Below are 22,352 nucleotides of genomic sequence, written 5' to 3'. Positions count from 1 at the left end.
TTAATTAAGTGAGGTTCTTGAAATTTTAAAAAATTGATAAAAGGGATAAAAAAATTAATTTTTTTTTTTAACATTTTCACTCCAAGAACTAAAGAAGTTGTCTCAATAATTATATAATTATTGGGATAATTAATGTAATTGTCGAACAACTAGACAATTTTATTCTTTAAACTTAATAATATTATAGTACTCATTTGTCTCTCTTTTTTAATTAAATACTTGGTGAGGGTGTATAAACTCATTTTTCTAGTATAAGTGCACTTTTTGTAACTTTAAAAAGAAATGAACATTTTGATAGGTGTCAGAGGCTGGCTTTGGATGATTTCAGGTGGAGTAAGAGTAGGCCGAAAAAATATTAGAAGAAGGTGATTAGACGTGACATGAAGCAATTATAGCTTACTGAGGACATAATCTTAGATAAGAAGGTTTGGAGAATGCGAATTAAATTAAAAGGTTAGTGTCTGTTTAGTTAGGAGAACTTTGGGGGTGGGGTAAGTGGGTAGGGGTGTCTTTGGTTTTGTTAGTATAGAGTATTATTGTGCGGATATTTTATTTTTATTGTGCCATCTTATTTGATGCTTTATGATGAATTAGCTTATTATTCTTTATATGAGCCGTGGTTTATCCAAAATAGTGTTGCTATCCTACTCAAACCCCACGAAAGTACACTGAATCCACTGTGCTGCGGTTGTTGTTGTTGTAACTTGAAAAAGAATTGAACATTATAAATTCCAAAGAATTTAGGCACAAGCTACAGTCACCTTACCGCCATTGCTGTTTCTTTTGCCTTCACTCTCTTGTTGAGTTGTAGTTCCCCTAACAGACCGCCATTGCTGAACTCTCCAACAGGTAATTTTTATTTCTTCTTCTATTGGCCTTGTTGTAAAATTTGAGTAGCATGTGGAGAAGTTAAAGGCTTCGGATTACTCTCATACTTTTGGTAATTATATGGATAGGTTTAGGGCTTGAGAAAGGGTAGAGGTAGACTCAAGAAGTACTGGGTTGAGGTGATTAGGCAGGGCATGTTATTATAGCTGTTATTACTGAGCTGTGAATAAATATGTCTAATTGGAGCAGAATTAACTTTGAGGATTCAAATAGCCGACTCTGATGATTAAGTAGTTGATGTTCTTGTTGTGTTATCTGGTGCTTAATATAGTGTTCTTGTTTGTTTGGTGCCGCAGGATAATATATGATTAGAAGAGTGTTGAATTGGGGTTTATTTTTGGTGGTCTATTTTGCATTCTTTAGGGTTATAAACTGCTAAATTTATGGGCTTTAGGCTATGGAATGGGGAGTTGATCCATAATGTGTTAGTTTCTCGTGTGGATTATTTGGGTGCCAATGAATTAGTACGGATATTTTTTTGTATTGGTTGCTAAATGCGGTCCTCGATGATGTCCTTGCAGTATGCTGGTTACATACATTGCATAAAACTTCTTATCTTCTTTGTACAGTTCCCAATTGCTGTTATTGTTGGAGATATGATAGCTGCATGTATAGTTCTTAACTGGTGTTGCTTACTTTTTAGAGATATGGAAGCTGTATGTATAGTTTTTAACTAGTATTGCTTACTCTTTAGAGATATGGTAGCTGCATGTATAGTTCATAAAACTTCTTATCTTCTTTGTCCTTCTTATAATCCTTTATTCTTTTTGCTGCTCTGCATCTATTATCCGTAATTGAAAAGTTACGGGTCCAAAAATAAGAACCCTATGAAATTTAAACTATGGATGTGCTTCTGACCATGTTCTCTTTTTTTTGGTTATTTTAGTTTGTTGCGCTTCAAGCTGCTTTTTCCTTGGGTTGCCATGAGCACGTCTACTGGAGTAAATTTGGAACTATCGAGGTGCATTGCTGCATCCCCTGTTTGTCACTTAAAATCCTCCATTTTTGAGACAAGATCATGTGTGCCCAAGTTCCAAGGCTTCTCAAAGAAGCTATTACCTTTATGTAAAGATATAAATGCTAGAAGTAACAGGGAGAAAAACATCACATTCTCAGTTACTTGTAGTGCCAGTCAGGTTGGCACTGCTGCAGATGAGCCCAGCATTCTTACATATAAGGATGCTGGTGTGGACATTGATGCAGGTTCAGAGCTAGCGAGGAGAATAGCCAAAATGGCACCTGGAATTGAGGGATTTGGAGGTCTCTTTCCACTAGGTATTTTTTGCCTTTAGCTTTCTTTTTTTTGGTTAATACTTCACCACGGCATCTTCAATTGAAAGCTCTGGATTTTTTGTTTAGATGAAGCCATAATCAAACTTTTCTTGTTTGAAAAATCAAATGACCACTCAATCAATAAGCTGCTGCCTTGGTTACAGGAAAATACTTTGGAAAACATTTTCTTAAGCTTGCCCTTTCATTCTTTGTGTGCCCTTGTCCCCCCAATTCTTCCCATAATACCAACGAATTCTCAATTTTGGTTCTGTAAACTGTGGCGGATATTGTCTTAGAGGATACATATCAAGCTTGTATTCTTCTTTTTAGTGAGAAAAAGTAATTTTTATTACTGGAGGATGCATACCATGGTTGGACCTTTTTAAAAAGATATTTGTGATGACGGTCAAGCCAAGGCTGCATCATCTTGACTGATACACCGGGCATCGTGTGCAGTGTAATTTTCCTCATCTAGGTTGGAGTAATTGGGTACAATCCAGGTGTTGTAGGTGGGATATGTCCCTGTGAAACGTGGTAGTCGCTTCTTTGTCCTAGCATCATGTTGTATTTTCCTAAGTTGCTCGGACTCTCCAAAAATGTTGCCACACCCGTGTCGGATCCTTCAGAAATACACTATTTTTGAAGGATCTGACACGCACCCGTAGACATTTTTGAAGAGTCCGAGCAACTTTGGTATTTTCAGTAGTTAATCTAAACAAAAGTTTGAGATGAGAAGCCCAAGAGATCCAAGAAACAGTATAGTTGTTGAAAGTTTATTTAAGAATGCAGCTGTTTTTTTCTTTTTTCTCCAGCAGTTTTTTTACGTACAATCCTAGTTAAATTAGGAGTTCTATCTTTGGTAGGAAACTAATTAGTTATTTTAATTTTGGTAGAAATAGGTTGTTTCTTTGTCCTATTTTTAGTTGTAATAGCAACTATTTAAGTTGCTAATTTGATGATCAATACAGACGGCTTTACAAGAGAAAATCAACTGCTCTATGTATTCTCTTCTTTAAACTCCCATCTCTGTTTCAGCGGCCAACTTTTGACATTGAATTCCTACGTTATTTTCCTTTAAAGGTTTTAAACCAACAATTGGTATCAAAGCTTTAATCTTAAGGGACCTGTGAGTGTTTGCATCAATCTGATCCAGTGGATACCATGAACGGAGAAGCAAATTTTTCTTCAATGGCACCACTAACTTTCGATGGAGAAAGTTATCAAATCTGGGCAGGTAGAATGCGGATATATCTGCAAGCTTTGGATCTATGGGAAGCTGTTGTAGATGAATATAAGATAGCTCCCTTGCTGGACAATTCCACGGTGGCGCAGATTAAAACTCACAAGGAGAAGAATACCAGGAAATCAAAGGCAATGGCATGCTTATTTAATGCAGTTTCATCTAATATCCTTACTCGTATCATGTCTCTGCAATCAGCGAAAGAGGTATGGGATTATCTCAAGACTGAGTATGAAGGAGATGAAAGGATTCGAGGGATGCAAGTGATGAATCTGGTACGTAAGTTTGAGCTGCAAAGGATGAAAGAAAGTGAAACCATAAAGGAGTACTCTGACAGACTTCTTAATTTAGCAAATCGTATCAGATTGTTGGGTTCCACTTTCAATGATTCAAGGATCGTTGAAAAAATCCTAGTGACGGTACCTGAAAGATTTGAGGCTACCATAACAACCTTAGAAAATACTAAGGACTTGTCTAAGATCACACTTGCAGAGCTCTTAAGTGCTTTTCAAGTGCAAGAGAAACGACGTGTTATGAGACAAGGAGGATCTGTCGAAGGTGCCTTACCAGCGAAGCATCACGATAATGGACGTTCTAAGAAGAATAAAAAGAAGAAGAATAAGAAGTACCAACCAACTAATGGAGAAGGGGCAGCGCACAACAACAAAAACAAAACAGGTGGTTTCAAAGGAAACTACCCTCCTTGTAAGCATTGCAGCAAGCTCGGACATGCACCTTTCAAGTGTTGGAAAAGGCCTGATTCTAAGTGCACTAAGTGCAATCAGCTTGGGCATGAAGCAATCATCTGTAAAAACAAAACTCAACAGCAAGATGCAGAGGCTCGAGTTGTTGATGAACAGGAAGAAGATCAACTCTTTGTTGCATCATGTTTTACAAGCAGTGTCTCAAGCAAGTCGTGGTTGATCGATAGCGGATGCACAAATCATATGACTTGCGATAAAGATCTTTTTAAAGATTTGAGGCCTACTAAAGTTACAAATGTTAGAATCGGCCATGGTGGTTATATTCCAGCAAACGGAATGGAACCATTACAATTGAAACAAAATCGGCACTAAAACAATTTCTGATGTTCTTTATGTACCCGATTTGGACCAAAACTTGTTAAGTGTTGGTCAGTTATTAGAAAAAGGTTTCAAATTGTATTTCGAAGATAAACACTTCTTGATAAAGGAAGCATCTGGACAAGACCTATTTAAAGTCAAAATGAGAGGCAGAAATTTCTCATTAAATCCATTGGAAGAAGAGCATGGATTTCACCAGTTGTGTGTGGAGCCACCTCTGCTAAAAAAAGACATTCCATCTGATGATGAAGGCTGGCTTTGTCCTGGTTGCGATTGCAAAGTTGACTGCATTGACTTGCTTAATGATCTTCAAGGAACAGACCTTTCCGCCACTGACAGCTGGGAGAAAGTATATCCCAAGGAAGCTGCTGCGTCTGGGGAGAAGCTAGATGACATTTCTGGACTTCCATCGGATGACTCGGAGGATGATGACTACAACCCTGAAAATCCAGATGTAGAAAAAAATGATTCTGAAGCTTGAGGCCTGATGAATCTAATTTTTACTCTGCATTTGAAGACTTGGCAGAAGCCCCTCCTAAAGACAATGGGATCTTGGGGCTTTCTTCTGAAGACTCAGAAAATGATGACTTTAATCCTAATGATCCAGATAAGGATGATTCTGTTAAAACGGAAAGTTCAAGTTCTGATTTTATTTCCGACTTTGAAGATTTTAGTTTGATAGTTGATACTAATAGGTTGCGAGGTGATGAGCAAAGGGTTTCAGTTCAATAGATAACATTATGCCTAATTCGGTTTCCCAAGAGGAAAAAGCTAAAGTTGGCAAAGTTAAAAGAAATTTACTGTAGAATGAGTTGTCATATCTTATGCAGTCTGTGAGTCTTCTTGTCTCTGCCAAAAGGCTCGTAGAGAGGTGTGGCTAGGCTGGCAAAAAGGAGAATGGCCATCTTCTTCAAGCCTCTTCTCCTTCTTCTTTCTCTTACAAATTTATTTGCCAGCACCCTCAACCTTGGAATTGGAATTAATTATGGCCAGATTGCCAATGATCTGCCAACATCCTCGCGAGTCTCGTATCTCCTCAGATCTCTCAATGTTACGAGAGTAAAACTCTATGACACTGATCCAAATGTGTTAAGTGCGTTTGCGAACACAGATGTTGAATTCGTTATTGGACTTGGTAATGAGCACCTACAGAGGATGGCTGATCCACAACAAGCTCAGGCTTGGATTGAACAACATGTTCAACCTTACCATGCTCAGACTAAAATCACTTGTATTACTGTTGGTAACGAGGTCTTGACGGGGACTGATATGCAGCTAAAGTCTTACCTCCTCCCAACAATGCAGGGCGTATACAGGGCTCTTGTTAATCTTGGCCTTGACAGGGAAATATTTGTCGCACATCCCCACTCGGTTGGGATCTTGGGAAACTCTTTTCCCCCTTTCTATGGTTCATTTCGACAAGTTGCCTTTAACTCACCAGCAAAATGACAAACAGCCTATAGCGCTGACAGTTATGACTCTTATAAGGAAAATGCTTGTCATTGCCAGCATCATTCTTCTCGCTGGGACACAATTATGAGTCAAAAAGTGTCCAAAGAATCTCCATCCTCATCAAAGATGATTGGAGAACCACTTGGAACTGAATCTAAAAGCAATATGAATGATGCTTCCTGCAATGGGATTGAGAAATTGGAACCGTCAAAGCGATGTTCTACTGGAAAAAAATGTCATGCAGTAGATATGAGTGAAGGAGATGTGTTGATACAATATGCCAGTGGAAAAGAATCTAGTAAACGAACAGTGGAAGTTGATATGACAAATCAAGGATCAGATGTCACTCCTTGCAACAGAGCTTCTAAGGCAAAGAATTGGTGTTTGCATTTCATAAAGCAAGGATGAGTGTTGAAAGTTTCTTTAAGAATGCAACTGTTTTTTTCTTTTTTCTCCAGCAGTTTCTTTTACGTACAATCCTAGTTAAATTAGGAGTTCTATCTTTGGTAGGAAACTAATTAGTTATTTTAATTTTGGTAGAAATAGGTTGTTTCTTTGTCCTAATTTTAGTTGTAATAGCAACTATTTAAGTTGCTAATTTGATGATCAATACAGATGGTAGAAAATCAACTGCTCTGCATATTCTCTTCTTTAAAATCCCATCTCTGTTTCAGCGGCCAACTTTTGACTATTGAATTCCTGCGTTATTTTCCTTTAAAGGTTTTAAACCAACAATAGTTGATTCATCAAAAAGAAGTTGTGTATGCTAATTTACAATTATGTGATGGCGTAATCACCTCTGTTCTCAAGAACCAAAGGCTTCTCCTTGGAGTATTCTGCACTGACGTTGGGATTTACTACCCCACCATGAGTGATCATACTGCTATGTTGTTGTATTGGGAATTTACTGGTGGACTAGTAGCAAATCTTTCTTGCATATAGGTTTTTTACATGTTAGGCTCAGAAGTTGGAGTAGTTCTACCTAAGTTGCTTGTACTCTCCAAAAATGTTTGTCGCACCCGTGTCGGATCCTTCAGAAATACACTATTTCTGAAGGATCCGACACGCACCCGTAGCATTTTTGAAGAGCCCGAGCAACTTAGGTTCTACCAATATGACATTAGTTCAGCTGGATGTAACTTAGCCTGCTGGCGTCCAAATTTATCATGATAGCAGGTTTGGCTTGCAAAGCAAGTAGAAGTCTTGAACTACTTTGTTCCTTCTATTAAAAAATAAAGAATTTAGGTTACTTTCTCCTTTGCGTGGTCATGTATTTAAGTATTCTGTGTTCCTTGCAAACTTCATCTCCTTCCGTGAGTATCTCATATCACTTTCTTGGTGCCTTCAACTACTCACATTTGTAACGGCAGGACCTGCCAAAGAAGCACCGTCTAATTTTTGTTTTTGCTTTGCTACGAGCCAAGTGGACAAGTCCTTTTCCTTTCTCGGACATAACTTGCTTAATTTGAGGCCGTAGGCATAAAGTGGCATAATCTGCACCTGGGAGTTTAATGTTGGTTTGGAAATCTTAAAATTTGACATCATTTTGCTAGCACAAAGTGTCAGTTGTATATATTCTAAACCCGTTTTTGCTGATGTTGAGTATCATAAAATGTTGAAGTCGCGGTGGAACCTAGGAACATACAAGTTTGTTCAACTAAATTAGTGCAGTATAGTTGTCAAGACTTGTAAGGTTCCTGCTCTAAGGCCCCCTTTATCTATCTGCTCTATTATTTTTCATGGCAGTATAGGGCTATAGGCAATAGTTGACATACGCTTTTCTCTTTCTTATTTTTGGTATTTTTAAATGTTGTTTCAAATCTTAACTTTGTAAGTTCTTTTTTTGGCTCTTCTCTTTTATTGTGCAGGGGATTCATACCTAGTAGCTGGCACTGATGGTGTGGGGACAAAACTTAAGTTGGCATTTGAAACGGGAATTCATGATACTATTGGGATTGATCTGGTAAGATTGATTCATCTTCTTTTATGTATTTTGCAGATATACAAGAACTAATGGTATCTTTTGTTCCCAGGTTGCGATGAGTGTTAATGACATTGTCACTTCTGGAGCAAAACCTTTATTTTTCCTTGATTATTTTGCAACCAGCCTCCTTGATGTTGACCTTGCAGAGAAGGTAAGTCTGGCCACATATATCTATCTCACTTCCTGGCGTTTCTAGAGCCTTAATCATACTTATGTGTTGTTTCCTTTTCCAGTAAAATAGAGTTGGCTTCTTGCATATATGCAGGTCATAAAAGGTATTGTGGATGGTTGTCGGCAATCTGATTGAGCTCTTCTAGGGGGAGAGGTACCTCTCACTTGACTCCCTGTAAAATTATTTTCAACACTCGTATTCTGCTGCAAAAGTTAACTATTTTAATGACGAATATTGAGCTGCTCTTTCTAACAAAAGATTTTCAGTATAAAGTTAACTGTTTTGTGCTACATTGTTTCATTGATGATGTGTGCATAGAGTCGTTGAGACATTATAGATGTCACACGTAAAAACTTGTAGCTTGCTTTTTCCAATTTCTTCACGCGCTTCTTCTTCTTGTGCTATTGCGTGTGTGTTTTGGGGTTCTCTTTCTCTCTCTCTCTCTCTGAAGGTCCCAAATATTGGTTTGCTTAATGACACAAAAATGTGTATGTATGATGTGTTTCCAACTGTAGAATTGGCTGATGTGATCCAGGATATAAGAACTGAATTTATTCAAGCGTGAACACCGATATGCTTTTGCTCATTATATTGGAGACTTGGTAAAACATGGTTTTGGAATTAGAAACAATCTTCTGTTATTATACCTTACCATTTTTTTAAAAAAAAAAAAGAAAAAAATCTCTTGTTATTGCACTCAATTGATTTAATGTGCGTATCAGATTGCAGAGATGCCAGATTTCTATGCCGAAGGCGAGTGTGACCTCAGTGGATTTGCTGTGGGCATTGTGAAAAAGGATTCAGTTATTGAAGGGAAAAGTATTAAGGTTGGAGACGTTCTTATTGGTTTACCATCTAGTGGAGTTCATTCAAATGGGTTCTCTCTTGTCAGAAGGTTAGTCTACCTTCAGAGATATGTATTTAGCCTTTAAAACTATTTTGATAATTTCATTTCCGTTTTAGCTTTACATGCTTTCTTTCCCTCTCTTGAATGATAATGACATGCTAACCTCTATAGGGTTCTGAAACAAAGTGGTCTTTCATTGAAAGACCAGCTTCCTGGTGAAACTATTACACTTGGTGAAGCTTTGATTGCCCCAACTGTTATATATGTTAAACAGGTTTCACCTTTAGTTTTCTTTCCCTTCTATTTCAATTAATAAAATTTTATTTTTTACATCGGGTATGCAGTAATGTGTTTCACAGATTTGAAAAATGTATGTTCTTGATAATTATTAGCAAAGGAGGGATTAAAGAAATAGCCACATTGCAGGAGGCGGCTTTACTGACAATATCCCTGGAGTATTTCCTAATGGCCTTGGAGCCATGATTTACGAGGGCTCTTGGGCAATTCCTCCTGTTTTTAAATGGATTCAAGAGGTGAGAATCTTTTCACACTTGCATGAATGTTCTTCCACACTTCTATTGCATGCCATATTGTTGAGAAATCAATTAACCTGCAAACTTTTTTCAGTTTTTGTTTCTGTCTTTAATGTTTGCAATATGGTCATGGAAATGAAGGCTAGAAGAATAGTATTGGAACGTGATTGATTGTGTAGTAAATTGTGCAGATTTCTCTCCCTAATTTGTGCTCTATTAAATGTATATAATTCTCTGGCTGATTTCTAGTGATTTAGATATCTAGTTACCTTAGTTAGCCTTTCCTTTACTTGTATATATATATCAATGTAACCTTTGGATAATACACAAGTCTAATACATTATTTCTTCATCTCTCGAACCTTTATGGTATCAAAACCTTTCTAAACTCCAACGAGTCTTCTCAATCGCTTCCAATTTTTTTTTTCTTTGGTTCTATGGCATCCATGGTGAATCCAAGTGATTCTACTATCCCAGCTAATAACACCAGCCATCTGGTGCAATTTAACCCAAGTTCCCAGCTTCCCCTCAAACTTACTAGTCCAATGAACTTTGTCATTTGGAAAGTGCAGGTCTAATCTCTCATGTTCGGTCATGATCTATACTGCCATCTCGATGGAACCTTGACAACACCATAAAAATCGGTAACCCTCAACAACCAAGAGGTTCCCAATCCAAAGTACAAACTCTGGTTTCGCCAAGCCCAATTGATACGCAATGCCTTAATGGCATCTGTTGATCCTACAATCACCTCTACAATCGCCAAAACTTCCACCTCAAAGCAAGCGTGGGACACACTGCATAACCTGTATGCTAACAAATCACATACAAGGGTTTGTAGTCTCCGAAACTCTCTGGCTACCATCACAAAAAACTCTCGCAGTATGACAGAGTACTTGCGCAAAATCAAGAATGTTGCTGATGAACTTGCAACGGCTGGAACTCCTATTCCAGATGATGAACTTGCAGTCAAAATTCTCAGCAGTCTAGGACCTGAGTATGATTCAATTTCAGCGGCTATGAGATACATCTATCTCGTATTAGGAACTATACAATAAGCTTCTCAATAGAGAGCTTCTTACAACTGCAGTGGCACATAAACCATCACCAAATAACTTTACACCCTGCAATAATAAGAGAAGACAACCATGGCGTCCACAACATCCCAATCATTAAAATGCACAAACCTCATCTCCAAATTGGCGTCCAACGAATGCACCAGCCACATCACCAAATTGGCGTCCAACGGCCCCTCGACAAACTCGTCCAGTTTGTCAGTTATGCAGTCGCACTGGGCATACTGCCAATGTGTGTCGTTCATGCTTCCACAATCACTTGGAAGCCAGAGCAAACTTTGCTTCCATGCCTTGGGTTGTCGATTCAGGAGCATCGCATCATGTGACTGCTGATTCTCAAAATCTTCAACGTCCAAATGACTACACTGGTACTGATGATATTACCATGGGCGACGGTAACAAAATCCCTATAACTCACACTGGTCATGTTCAAATAAAAAGTTTCATCTTTCGAATACATTGTGTGCATCAGAGATATAAACGTAACCTTATATCCGTGTCTCAATTTTGCAAAGATAATCTGACATCCATAGAATTTTTTCCTTTTGATTTTCTTGTGAAGGATCTGAGTACGGGGGCACCATTGGCATAAGGCCGGAATAAAGGACTTTATGAGTGGCCTGTTGGAGGATCCTAATGCAATCTGAGCTACCAATCCTATATGGCAGAATCTCAACAATCTTGGCATAGAAAATTAGGACACCCAAATAAAAGAGTGCTTAAAACACTCTCACATAAGTTTTCAATTCCAATTCCAAATTCTGAAATGTTTGATCATTGTTATTCCTGCTCTTCTAATAAAAGCCATCGACACCCCTTTTCTGAGGATACTCTATTGAGCAAAAAACCTTTATAAATTATTTTCAGTGGTGTATGGGGCCCATCACCTGTTTTGTCAATTGACAAAAAATTATATTATGTAATTTTTGTTGATCAATTTACAAAATACATTTGGTTGTACACACTTAAAAATAAAAGTGAGGTCAAAACAGTTTTTTCTAAATTTAAACCCCTTGTTGAAAATTATTTTCATACAAAAATACTCTCAATTTATACTGATGGTGGTGGTGAGTTTGAAGGTCTTAAGTCATTTCTTCACAACACTGGCATTGATTACCTTGTATCGCCGCCATATACACCACAACGGGTAGCTATGGCTGAACGTAGACATTGGCACATCATTGAAACAGCAAAAACCATAATACACCAAGCCTCCATGCCTCTAGTAATTTGGTCCTTTGCGTGTCAACAAGCCGCATTCTTGATTAACAAGCTTCCCACCCGCACACTTCATTATGATTCTCCATACCAACGATTATTTGGAGAAATTCCAAATTATCAATCCATTTGTACGTTTGGTTGCCTATGTTATTCATGGCTTAAACCATATGCCAAACATAAACTAGAACCCAAGTGCACCTCTTGTGTTTACTTAGGCTATTCTAATACCCATCACCGCCATCAGTGTTATGATCCTATTTCACAAAGGATATATATTTCACGAGATGTTATTTTTTATGAAAATAAATTTTCTTTTTTTGATATATTTTCATCTTTGAAAAACAAAGGAATTTCAAAATTAGAGTGAGATATTTTGTACAAAGAGTCAAATAACCTTAGTGTCAAGTCTATGCCTCCAGTGGATTATGAGATTCTCCAGCCAATCAAGGTTGCTCCAGAATTGCCGGCGATACCACCTACAGGTTCTTCTTCAGGTCCTCTTTGGCAGCAACACCAACTCCTACCGCCGGCTCAGATTGCTCCATTCAGCCCATTGTTGTCCCACCTACCACACAACCACTAATCCAGTATCAACGCGGAAATCGGCACACCCTAACAAACCCTTTATCTACACCAACTCCAGACCCCTCCCTGTTCATTCCATCTCACAATCATCACCAATCCTCCACCATAGCTTCCGCACATACCCAACAACCATTCATTCACCGACCTGTTACTCGTTCACAAAATAATATCACCAAACCCAAGCCAACATTTGATTATCTTGCAGTTGCATTAACTGAACCACTTCTCACCGCTTATAACCAAGCCCAAAAGAGTGCACACTGGAGAGAAGCGATGAAACTTGAGTTTGAAGCATTAATGAACAACAAGACGTGGGAATTTGTACCACCATCCTCTTCTCAAAATGTTGTTGATTGTAAATGGCTCTATCGTATCAAAACCAAATCAGATAGAAGTGTTGCATGTATAAAGCTCGGCTAGTTGCAAAGGGCTTCACGCAACGACCGGGTGTGGATCATAACTCTACATTCAGTCCAATGGTAAAACCTGATACTGTTAGACTCCTTTTGTCACTTGCAGTTCAACACAATTGGCATTTGCACCAACTGGATGTGAATAACGCATTTCTTTAAGGACACCTTGAAGAAGATGTTTATATGCGTCAACCTCGTGGGTATGCTCATCCTGATTTTCCTCATTATGTGTGCAAACTAAAAAAAGCAATTTATGGACTTAAGCATGCCCCTCGAGCCTGGTACTCTGAGTTAAAGCAATTCTTGCTTCAAATTGGCTTTCCAAAGTCTTAACTCTGACTCTTCTCTGTTTATTCGTCATCAAAATGAAGCATTGATCTACATTCGTGTATATGTTGATGGCATAATTATCACTGGATCAAACTATGAGGTTATCAAGAAAACTATCCAGGTTCTTTCATCCAGATTCTCTCTCAAAGACCTCGGACATCTCCACTACTTTTTGGGTATTGAGGTTCTCCGCACTAAAGAAGGGATCGTCCTTTCTCAGGCAAAGTATAGTATGTTTCTGATCTTCTTGCTGCCCATAACATGTCTGAATGTAAGCCTGTTACAACTCCCATGAGTTCCACGACCTCACTGTCCTTAAAGGATGACACACCTTTAGTGGATGCCACCTTGTATCGTCAAGTACTTGGTAAGCTTCAATATCTGTCATTCACCAGGCTAGATATAAGCTTTGCAGTTAACAAATTATCTCAATTCATGCATGCTCCTACACAAACACACTGGTCGCTTGTTAAGCAACTCTTGCGATACCTCCAGTACACCAAAAATCATGGCTTACAGATAACGAGCAAGACACATCCTAGGTTGTTTGTGTATTCAGATGCCGATTGGGCTGGTGACATTAATGACAAGAACTCTACTTCTGGATATATCCTGTACCTTGGTGCAAATCCTATTATTTGGTCATCCAAAAAGCAACGCACTGTTGCGCGCTTCTCCGCTGAAGCAGAGTATCGTGCAGTAGCTTCTGCACTTGCTGAGGTCAATTGGGTTCAAAAACTTCTTGTTGAACTACATGTGCAGCTGCCTTATCCACCTATAATCTATTGTGATAATGTTGGTGCTCCCTATCTTTGTCAAAATCCGGTACTTCACAGTAGGATGAAACACATTGAAGTTGATTTTCACTTTGTTAAGAGATCAAGTGCAGCGAAAACAGGTGCTAGTTCAGCACTTACATGTTGCCGATCAGCTCGCGGACACGCTTACAAAGCCTTTGCCTCGTCTACTTCATCAACATCTGTCCAAGTTAATGGTTATTGACGCCACTTTCAACTTGCAAGGGCGTATTGGGACATGATTGATTGCGTAGTAAATTGTGCAGATTTTTCTCCCTAATTTGTGCTTTCAATTGTGCAGATTTCTCTCCCTAATTTGTTGTCTATTAAATGTATATAATTCTCTAGCTGATTTCTAGTGATTTAGATATCTAGTTACCTTAGTTAGCCTTTCCTTTACTTGTATATATATATCAATGTAACCTTTGGATAATACACAAGTCTAATACATTACTTCTTCATCTCTCGAACCTTAAAATAGAAGATGCTGAGATGATGCGGACGTTCATTATGGGAATCGGGATGGTCCTCGTAGTTGGTCCAGAAGCAGCTGATCAAATACTTGGGGAGTACAGCAGACGAGCATTGCATACCGGATTGGTGAGGTTGTAAAGGGTGACGGAGTAAGCTACAGGTGAAAGCCATGCAGGTGATCATCGGCTGATGCGTCGATATCAGCATGTCTTCATCCACTCAAGAATGACCTGAAGTGAGTTTTTAAGTGATGAGAGGTATTTCTCCTACTTTATATTAAGAGTTTGAAAAGCGGGAGCCTTTCTCATCGGTCTGTCCTGTTTATGGATCTTTGTAGCATCTACAACCCATGTATTCACTCTTAAAGATGTGTTGTGTATTAGTGTCATCAGCTATATCTATCGACCATGAGGATGTAGCCTTGTAGGCAACTTCAATAGATTTTGAAATAGTTTTGCATGGAATGTAGGAAATGATTTCTGTTATATTCCATTTTCGATCAATACTGTCTTCTAGTAAGTGCTTCTGATACCTACTTTATGCTAAGTGCTCCTCATACCTACTTTATGCTAAGTGCTCGTTTGGTTGGGAACAAGTCATGCGACGACAATTTATTTCGGGATTGTTATTACACTCTCAATCTGGATAAAAATAACACTACAATTGTGAAATAACTAATTTTGGAATTAGTTATCGCCTTGATTTTATCCTAATCAGATATATGGGATAAATGCATTTTAAATTTGGTTCTGGGATTAGTTATTCCTTAACCCAGGGGGCCTTAGAAGTAACTGCTGAAGTTATCATGTGATTAGGAGTTCATGGATTCAAAACTGGAGAGATAGCCTCTGGTAGAAATGCAAGGCAAGTTTGCATACAAGAAATTCTTATGGTTCGGCCCTTCTTCGAATTCCGTGCATAGTGAGAACTTTACACTGTGTTTGAATGGTGGTTTGTCATGGTTTCATAATGTATGGTATGGTATGGTACTGTACAGTATAGTTATACCATACCATATATTTTGAGAAGCAATCAAAACAAACATGGTACTGTTACTAACCATATCTTACCATACCATGAGAAACTACCGTCCAAACAATCTGTTAGTACATCAATCTGCTCTTTTTTAGTTATTCCTTATTCCTTGTATCAAACGAGCCCTAAATCGTTCCATAATGTACATTCAAATGATGAGATTATATTACAAATAACTAATGTTTTATACACCTTTCAAGAATCCTTTTCTATTTATTAAAGATTAGAATTCATCTTAAATCCCAAATCCAAACATTGTTGGAATATATACTTCCTCCTATTTGTATTAGTTTTAATTGGTATTCTTTCTAAAATTGTTTGTTTTAATTTAATTGTTCAAATTTTAAAATCAAGAATATTTTATACATATATTTCTTATTTTATCCTTGATAGGAATACTTAATGCATTCACAGATTTTAAAATTATTGAATGATGCATAAATGATCTTAATTTTCAAAATTAAAATTAAATGATTATGACTAATTTCAATGATAAATACTCTGTGTTTCAGACGTAATGTATGGGATGGAGTAATATGTATCAAATTTTAATGTCTGATCATTGTATTGATTATTGAACTCTAAAAGGCATACAGGGTAAATATGTAAAATACATCTCTATTTATTGATTTCTTAATAGATGTATCAAGTTCATAGGGGTCAATTAATACGAAACAGAGCGAGTATTTGGTTATTGACCATTGAATCTGGACACATAAAAGGTCCTCGCATTAATGTTAGAGCGAATTTCAGAAATTATTGTATCATTAATAGGGCGAAATTTAGAAACTATTGCCATCTTTGATTTTTTTTTTTTTTAAATTTTGGAAAAACTATTGTAAAAAACTATTGCTATGTTTGAAAATTTGAATATCATTAGAAAAGTGATTTGATTTTTTTTTTGTCTTTCATTAGAAGACTACGCAACAGATGGAATTGTCTTTTTACTTATTTACTTCGATTGTTAATTAATTATTTAAAAAATAAAGAGTTTCAAAATATATGTTAAGAGCAAAATATATGGAGAATTTTATGTTGGTAGGTTTTTTTCCCCTTATATACATGAAAAGAAGTCCTACCATATATAATAAAAAAAATCTATATATTCTTCAATAAGAATTTCTTTACGGTCTACAATTCATAGCAATTCTAGAGGGATAAAATTTTAAAAAGACCACTCAGTATCTCTATATACATATATGTAGAGCGTACCTCAAATAAATGATCTCAGTATATACATATATGTAGAGCGTGCCTCAAACAAGTGATCTCAATTGGTGATACGTTAAAAAAAATAAAAAAGACAATAAAAACAATTGCCTAGGGAGGTATAAGGAACAGGACCAGGTGTTGGGTTGAACTCAAAATCAAAATAAGCTAAGATATGAATAAAGTGATAAAAAAAATAACCTCTTTAATAAGTTATTAAAATAGGCTGAAAGTAATGAATTATTACGTTTTACCCCTTTTTTAATGGTACTTTAAAGGAGGTCTACAATAAAAAAAAATTGTGAAACGCAAGAAATTCTTACGTTTTATAAAAAAAATTAAAAAAAATAGTGTATTGTCAAATCAATCTGTAAATACCTTTATGTCAAATATGTATAATTATATTAAAAAGTTACAATTTATATAAACGTAAGAAATTTTTACGCGTAAGATTTTCTTATATTTTACAAAAAATTTTTACTGTAGATCTCCATTAAAACATTGTTAAAAAAAGGAATAAAACGTAATAATTTATTATATTTAATTTATTTTGATAAATTATTAGAAATGTAGCTTATTTTAATCACTTTATTTATATCTTTACTTATTTTAATTTTGATTATTGTTGAGTTATTTCATTAAACCTCCTTTGTGCTCAAACTGAATGTCCATTCTATCTTCTTTAACAATTTGATCATGACGGGTCCTAGGGCTCTTTAATTTATACATACATGTATTCATGTTGTAAAATTATATTTTTTATATTACTTTTAATATGTTAAATCAAATAGTATATAAAAAATATTGATTACATAATTAATATTAGTAAAATTAATATAAATATTAGTAACGTAAGTATTATTAATCCATTTTATTCATCATTAATCTCATGTGCTCTATCAAATGACCCCTAGGAATGAAATAAGTGTTTTTTGAGAAGCATTCAAAAAATGTTTAGTAGTATAGTTAAAATATACTTTTCTTGTCGAGGCACTTTTAGAACCTTAATCAAGCACAAATCATTATTCTAATACTAACAAACTTGTTTCTAAAACTGATCAATCAAACACAACTCTTACTCTTTAAAAAATATTCTTCTCTAAAACTTGCTTTTTTTTTAATTTTTTTAGGATGTTATTGTTGATGTAATAGCAACTGGCGAGTCACATCTATTAAGATCTTCCAAGGACCTTTACATAGGACCCACACAAAAAATAAAAATGTTGAAATTACATGTTGCAGCAAATGTGTTGTTTGTTAGAGTTTTTGTCTTGATTTTCTTATTATATTTAAATTTTATTTTTTCTTAGAAGAAAAATAAAAGTTATCATAATTACTTTTAATTTTCCTAAAAAAAAATATATAATTCTTTTTATATTTGGCTAACCTTTTTATTGGAGGAAAAATTTTGGACATCTATAAATAGAAGACTTCTCTTTTCATACAATAACATAATAGCATTCACAATATAGTCGTTTAAAGAATCTCATTTAGGGGAGATTTTCTCTCAAAAGTTTCTTTAATATTAGTTTTCATGTGTAGGCTATATCAATATTATTATGTTTTTAGTTTAGTTTAGTGTCATTTGAATTATCACTATTCTAACCCAACGTTCTTCACCAACAGGCTTAGCTTAAAGTAGCTGTTGTCAGCACAAGTACTTAGCTTCCTCAGTGTTCATTACTCACACGAAAAGAGGAAAAAAAGAAAAGAAAACACACATTACGCATAAAAAAATAAAGAAAAATTCTCTTGAAGAAATGTTTTGATTCTTCTGCTACTCTGCATTTAAAAGTGGACAGGCATTATAACACATCAGCTTTCTTTCATTAGTATAAACACAAAGAGAAGAAAAGGAAGAGACGAAGCTAGTTAAGTTGTGCTATTTTGTATTTTACACCATGACACTTAAAGTATGGATCTTTCTGAGCCTTTTGGTCATGAAATGTTTTGTTGGTAATGTTTCTTCTTTCCTTCAAGCCTTGTTATCTTTCATGTTCTAGTTTCTAAGTCTACTACTTTCTTGATTATTGTGTTATCTATGGAGTTCTTTTGCGGCATGTTTGGATGGACCGATAACCTATGACTCAAAAGTAGGATTTATAACTTTTGATTTTTGACTTATTTTTGTTATTTTGGCTTAAAAAAACACTACAAAATTGCCTAAAAACTATTTTGGCTTAAAATCACCTCAAATAAGCCAACCCAAACACACTCTTAGTGTGTTTAGGAAGTTTATTCCATGGACTTGTTTTCTTCTATTCCATTGTTGTTATGTTAAGAAAAAGTTTTAAGTTTTTTGTTTGTTTGTGAAGTTCATACTCATTGTTATTGGGATTTCTTGTCTTGTTAGGAGGAGCCTTATAAAGATCGTATTGATTCTTATCAAAGAAAGACAGGATTAACCGAGGCAAATGAACATTGGTACTTTGAGCCTAGGGTATACCATAAATTCTCTAATCTTCCAAGTTAGGGTTAAGGTCATCGTATATCCTACCCTTATCAGACCCTACTTATGTGATTACAACGGATATGACAATAACATATATCTAATGTAATCTCACACAGAGGGGTCCGGAGAGGTAGGTGTACTCAAACCTTACCCCTATCCCGGTGATAGAGAGGTTGTTTTGGATAGACGTTGATGCAGTTTGGAAAAAGGAATAACAGAAATAATAGTTGTTTAATGATCTTGGAATAGAACTATTAAGTGGGGAGGTAAATGTACGGTTGAATAGAATAGTTTTTGTATTAAAGCTAGCTCTACAAGGGAAGAAAAGAATAAGGATAAAGGTCAAAAATGACAAAAAGGATTTGTCTGTTGACACAATAAAATGGTTTTTTTGGGGGGGCTTACTCTGTGGTGTTTTAGGTAGATTAGAAAGAAGAGAAAAATTACATCAAATAAATATTGATGATTTAAAACTCCAACACTCATTGTTTCTGACTTAAGATTCAATTGCCAAGTCTTCCCAAAAAGTAGTTAAACATGATTAAAAAGAAGAAACGTGCCGAAAAAAAATTTAAAATTTTATATTCTGAGAAAGAGCTATTTAATGGTCAAATATACAAGATGAAGATTTGGTTTACTATTAATACTACACAAGCAGGGTCCTCTGTCACAGCTTTCGAAGCTAAAGATGAAAGTTTTCTTCAGGGGAACTAAAGAAGAAATTCATCTTTGTTTTGGTGTCCAAAGTAGTTCTTTATGCAAACTCAATCAATGTAGTAGTCGTCGAGTTTGACATCTAGTAATACCAAGAGAGTCAGTTTCACGTCCTCCAAAAGAAGTGCATTTAATAGAGGATCCAACACAGGTGCGACAACAATTCTGTAGAATCTGGCAACATAGGTTGGTCTTTTTATCTTTCTTTAAGTGATCCAAGAGTTTAATTTCTATGTAGAATATTGATAGTGGGTAGAATATTTTACCCGATCCGAATAAATTGTCTACAATAGAAGGAAACTCTTGATAGCAAGCCTAATATGGTAACTTCTAAAAATAGAGTATTAACATATGTATCCTGTCATTCTCACGGTGTATCTAACTTAACTCCTTTCATCTGATAGTTAGGATTGTTTTTTTTGCACAATGCGTTGTACTTACTAAACAATTTTCTATACTTGGAATTGGCAAAAGTTATGTTTCTTATTTAATGAAGTTGTTCTTACATTGCTACTATAAAACAATATGTAGTGCTAAAAGTAGAGGGCATGGTGCAAGAGAAAGAGGATGCAACTATTCCAATGACAAGTCTATCACCTCCAGAAGGCAACATTACATTCCTTGGTGGCACAACATGGTGTGTGGCGCGGCCCGGGGCTCCACAGTTGGATTTACAGAATGCATTGGACTGGGCTTGTGGATTGGGGATGGCGGATTGCAGGCCCATCCAAGCCGGTGGCCCGTGCTTTGAGCCCAATACACTTTTATCCCATGCCTCATTTGCTTTCAATAACTACTATCAACAGAATGGAAATTCTGATATTGCTTGCAACTTCGGAGGAACTGCTATGTTGACTAAAATCAACCCAAGTAAGCATCTATTTGGCCTTTCTTTATCATTGTTGGGTCCATTATATTTTGATCTCATAAATTGTGTTCTTCAATCGGAAACAACTTCTCTAGAGCTTGAGTAAATTGTACCTTCCTGACCCCATTCATGGGATTATATTGTGTATGTTAATGCAAAATTGTGTTCTTCACTATTTCGTGAATGTAAAACCTGTCTGTAGAAAATGTTTGATTTGTTGTTCAACAAGAGACATTGGTTAGCTTTTTTATGTTATTTACTGTTGTTCCCATGTTCTTAACTTGTTTGAATTGAAGGGGTCATTTGCACTTTTCCGCTATTTTATGTTGGTTTTTAATTTATGCCTCTCATAACAAATTAATTTTTTACGGGACATAAGTTTATATTTCGTGTTATAATATCCCACAAATAAGGTCCAGAACTTATGGAGCACTTGGCATAAATTCGATTACTAAGCTGCAAAAATTAAGGCCAACTTATTTATGATGGGTAAAATGTCTCATTTTATGGAAAAAGGAAATGATTGTTTTTGTTGAAAGGCATGGTAAACATAATGCTCTAACATTTACATTGTTATATGTTTTAGGTCATGAAAAATGTATTTATGCTACATCCGGTCCCAGGTAATATCGACTATTATTTGTAATTTCTCTCTTCATGAAATATTGTGTTGTTCGAATTTTTTAAAAATATCACTAGATCTGTTGCATCTTTTGAAATTATTCATTATTGAAGGATCCGACACAAATATTATAATATTTTTAAAAGATCCGAGCAACATAACATACATATGAAATTACCTAAGCAACCCTATTAACTGGCCTCCTCTTTCTTTGTTTTGTCTAAAGGATTGAGGACATGAAGTCTGCAGCACCTCCATTTTCCAAAGAAAGCTTAAGCATTATGTGGTTGAAAATTGCCATGATTCTTCTTCTCATGTACTCAGGAAGTTGAGATGTAAATTTTGCTATATGCTCTAGGAAAAAAAAAAAAGGGAGCGGAGTTTTTGTCTGGAAGAAACTGGAGGGGGCATAATCAAGAAGAGATACTCTAGTTAATTAATTAAGATATGTATAGCTCTTTGGGACATTCTTAGAGTGGTTTAATTTCTTAAGTATATTCCCTCCTTTCTTGATGTATTAAAGAATCTCAACCATTGAGAGAAAATCTTTGTCCTTCTTTGTTACGAAGAAAAAACAAAATAGATGGATGACCTTATACTTGGTTTGATTTGTAAAGTGGATGTCTCTACTTAAATATTTGTCATTTGAACCCCTCAACTCAATAAAACTCTACATTTTAAACTCTACTTTGCTGTGTGTAATACAATTGCCTTCACGTCATTTTTAAATATTGCATTAAATTTCACATCATTTTTAAAATGATACATAAATAATTAAATATTAAAAAAATTAATTAAATAAATAACTTTAAAAATTATAGAAAAAATTTAATTTCATTTCAAAATTTAAATTTAAATCCTAAGAAAAACTTGAAAATTTTTTGAATAGAGAAATATTGCAAAAAAAAAAAAACTCAAATTTAAATTGAGAAAGTGAATTAAAAAATTTAAATTGAGAAAGTAAATTAAAATGGTGGGGACTATAGCGTGGAGGTGGGGGTTAATGGTGGCAATACCAACCTTGGTGTCGGAGAAGGACGATTGGGGGTTTTGGAGAGGGGGGCGAGTGGGGGATTAAAGGTTGCAA

General features: G+C 35.7%; 1 protein-coding gene and 1 pseudogene across 1 annotated transcript; both read left to right on the top strand.

Annotated features, from left to right (window-relative positions):
* The first annotated feature begins 560 nt into the window (after positions 1-560).
* On the top strand, positions 561-14,911 carry LOC107852502 (annotated as a pseudogene).
* A 3,376-nt stretch (positions 14,912-18,287) lies between these two features.
* LOC107852480 (glucan endo-1,3-beta-glucosidase 13) lies at positions 18,288-21,952 on the top strand. The gene is made up of 4 exons (XM_016697504.2): positions 18,288-18,565; positions 20,307-20,645; positions 21,230-21,266; positions 21,492-21,952. The coding sequence occupies exons 1-4, from the start codon at positions 18,511-18,513 to the stop codon at positions 21,595-21,597; spliced, it is 537 nt and encodes a 178-aa protein (XP_016552990.2). The 5' UTR covers positions 18,288-18,510; the 3' UTR covers positions 21,598-21,952.
* Positions 21,953-22,352: the final 400 nt, after the last annotated feature.

This window comes from Capsicum annuum, chromosome 4 (assembly GCF_002878395.1).
Source record: "Capsicum annuum cultivar UCD-10X-F1 chromosome 4, UCD10Xv1.1, whole genome shotgun sequence".
Classification (NCBI taxonomy): domain Eukaryota; kingdom Viridiplantae; phylum Streptophyta; class Magnoliopsida; order Solanales; family Solanaceae; genus Capsicum; species Capsicum annuum.
The sequence above is the reverse complement of the archived record's forward strand: the minus strand, read 5'-3'. Positions and strand labels throughout refer to the sequence as shown.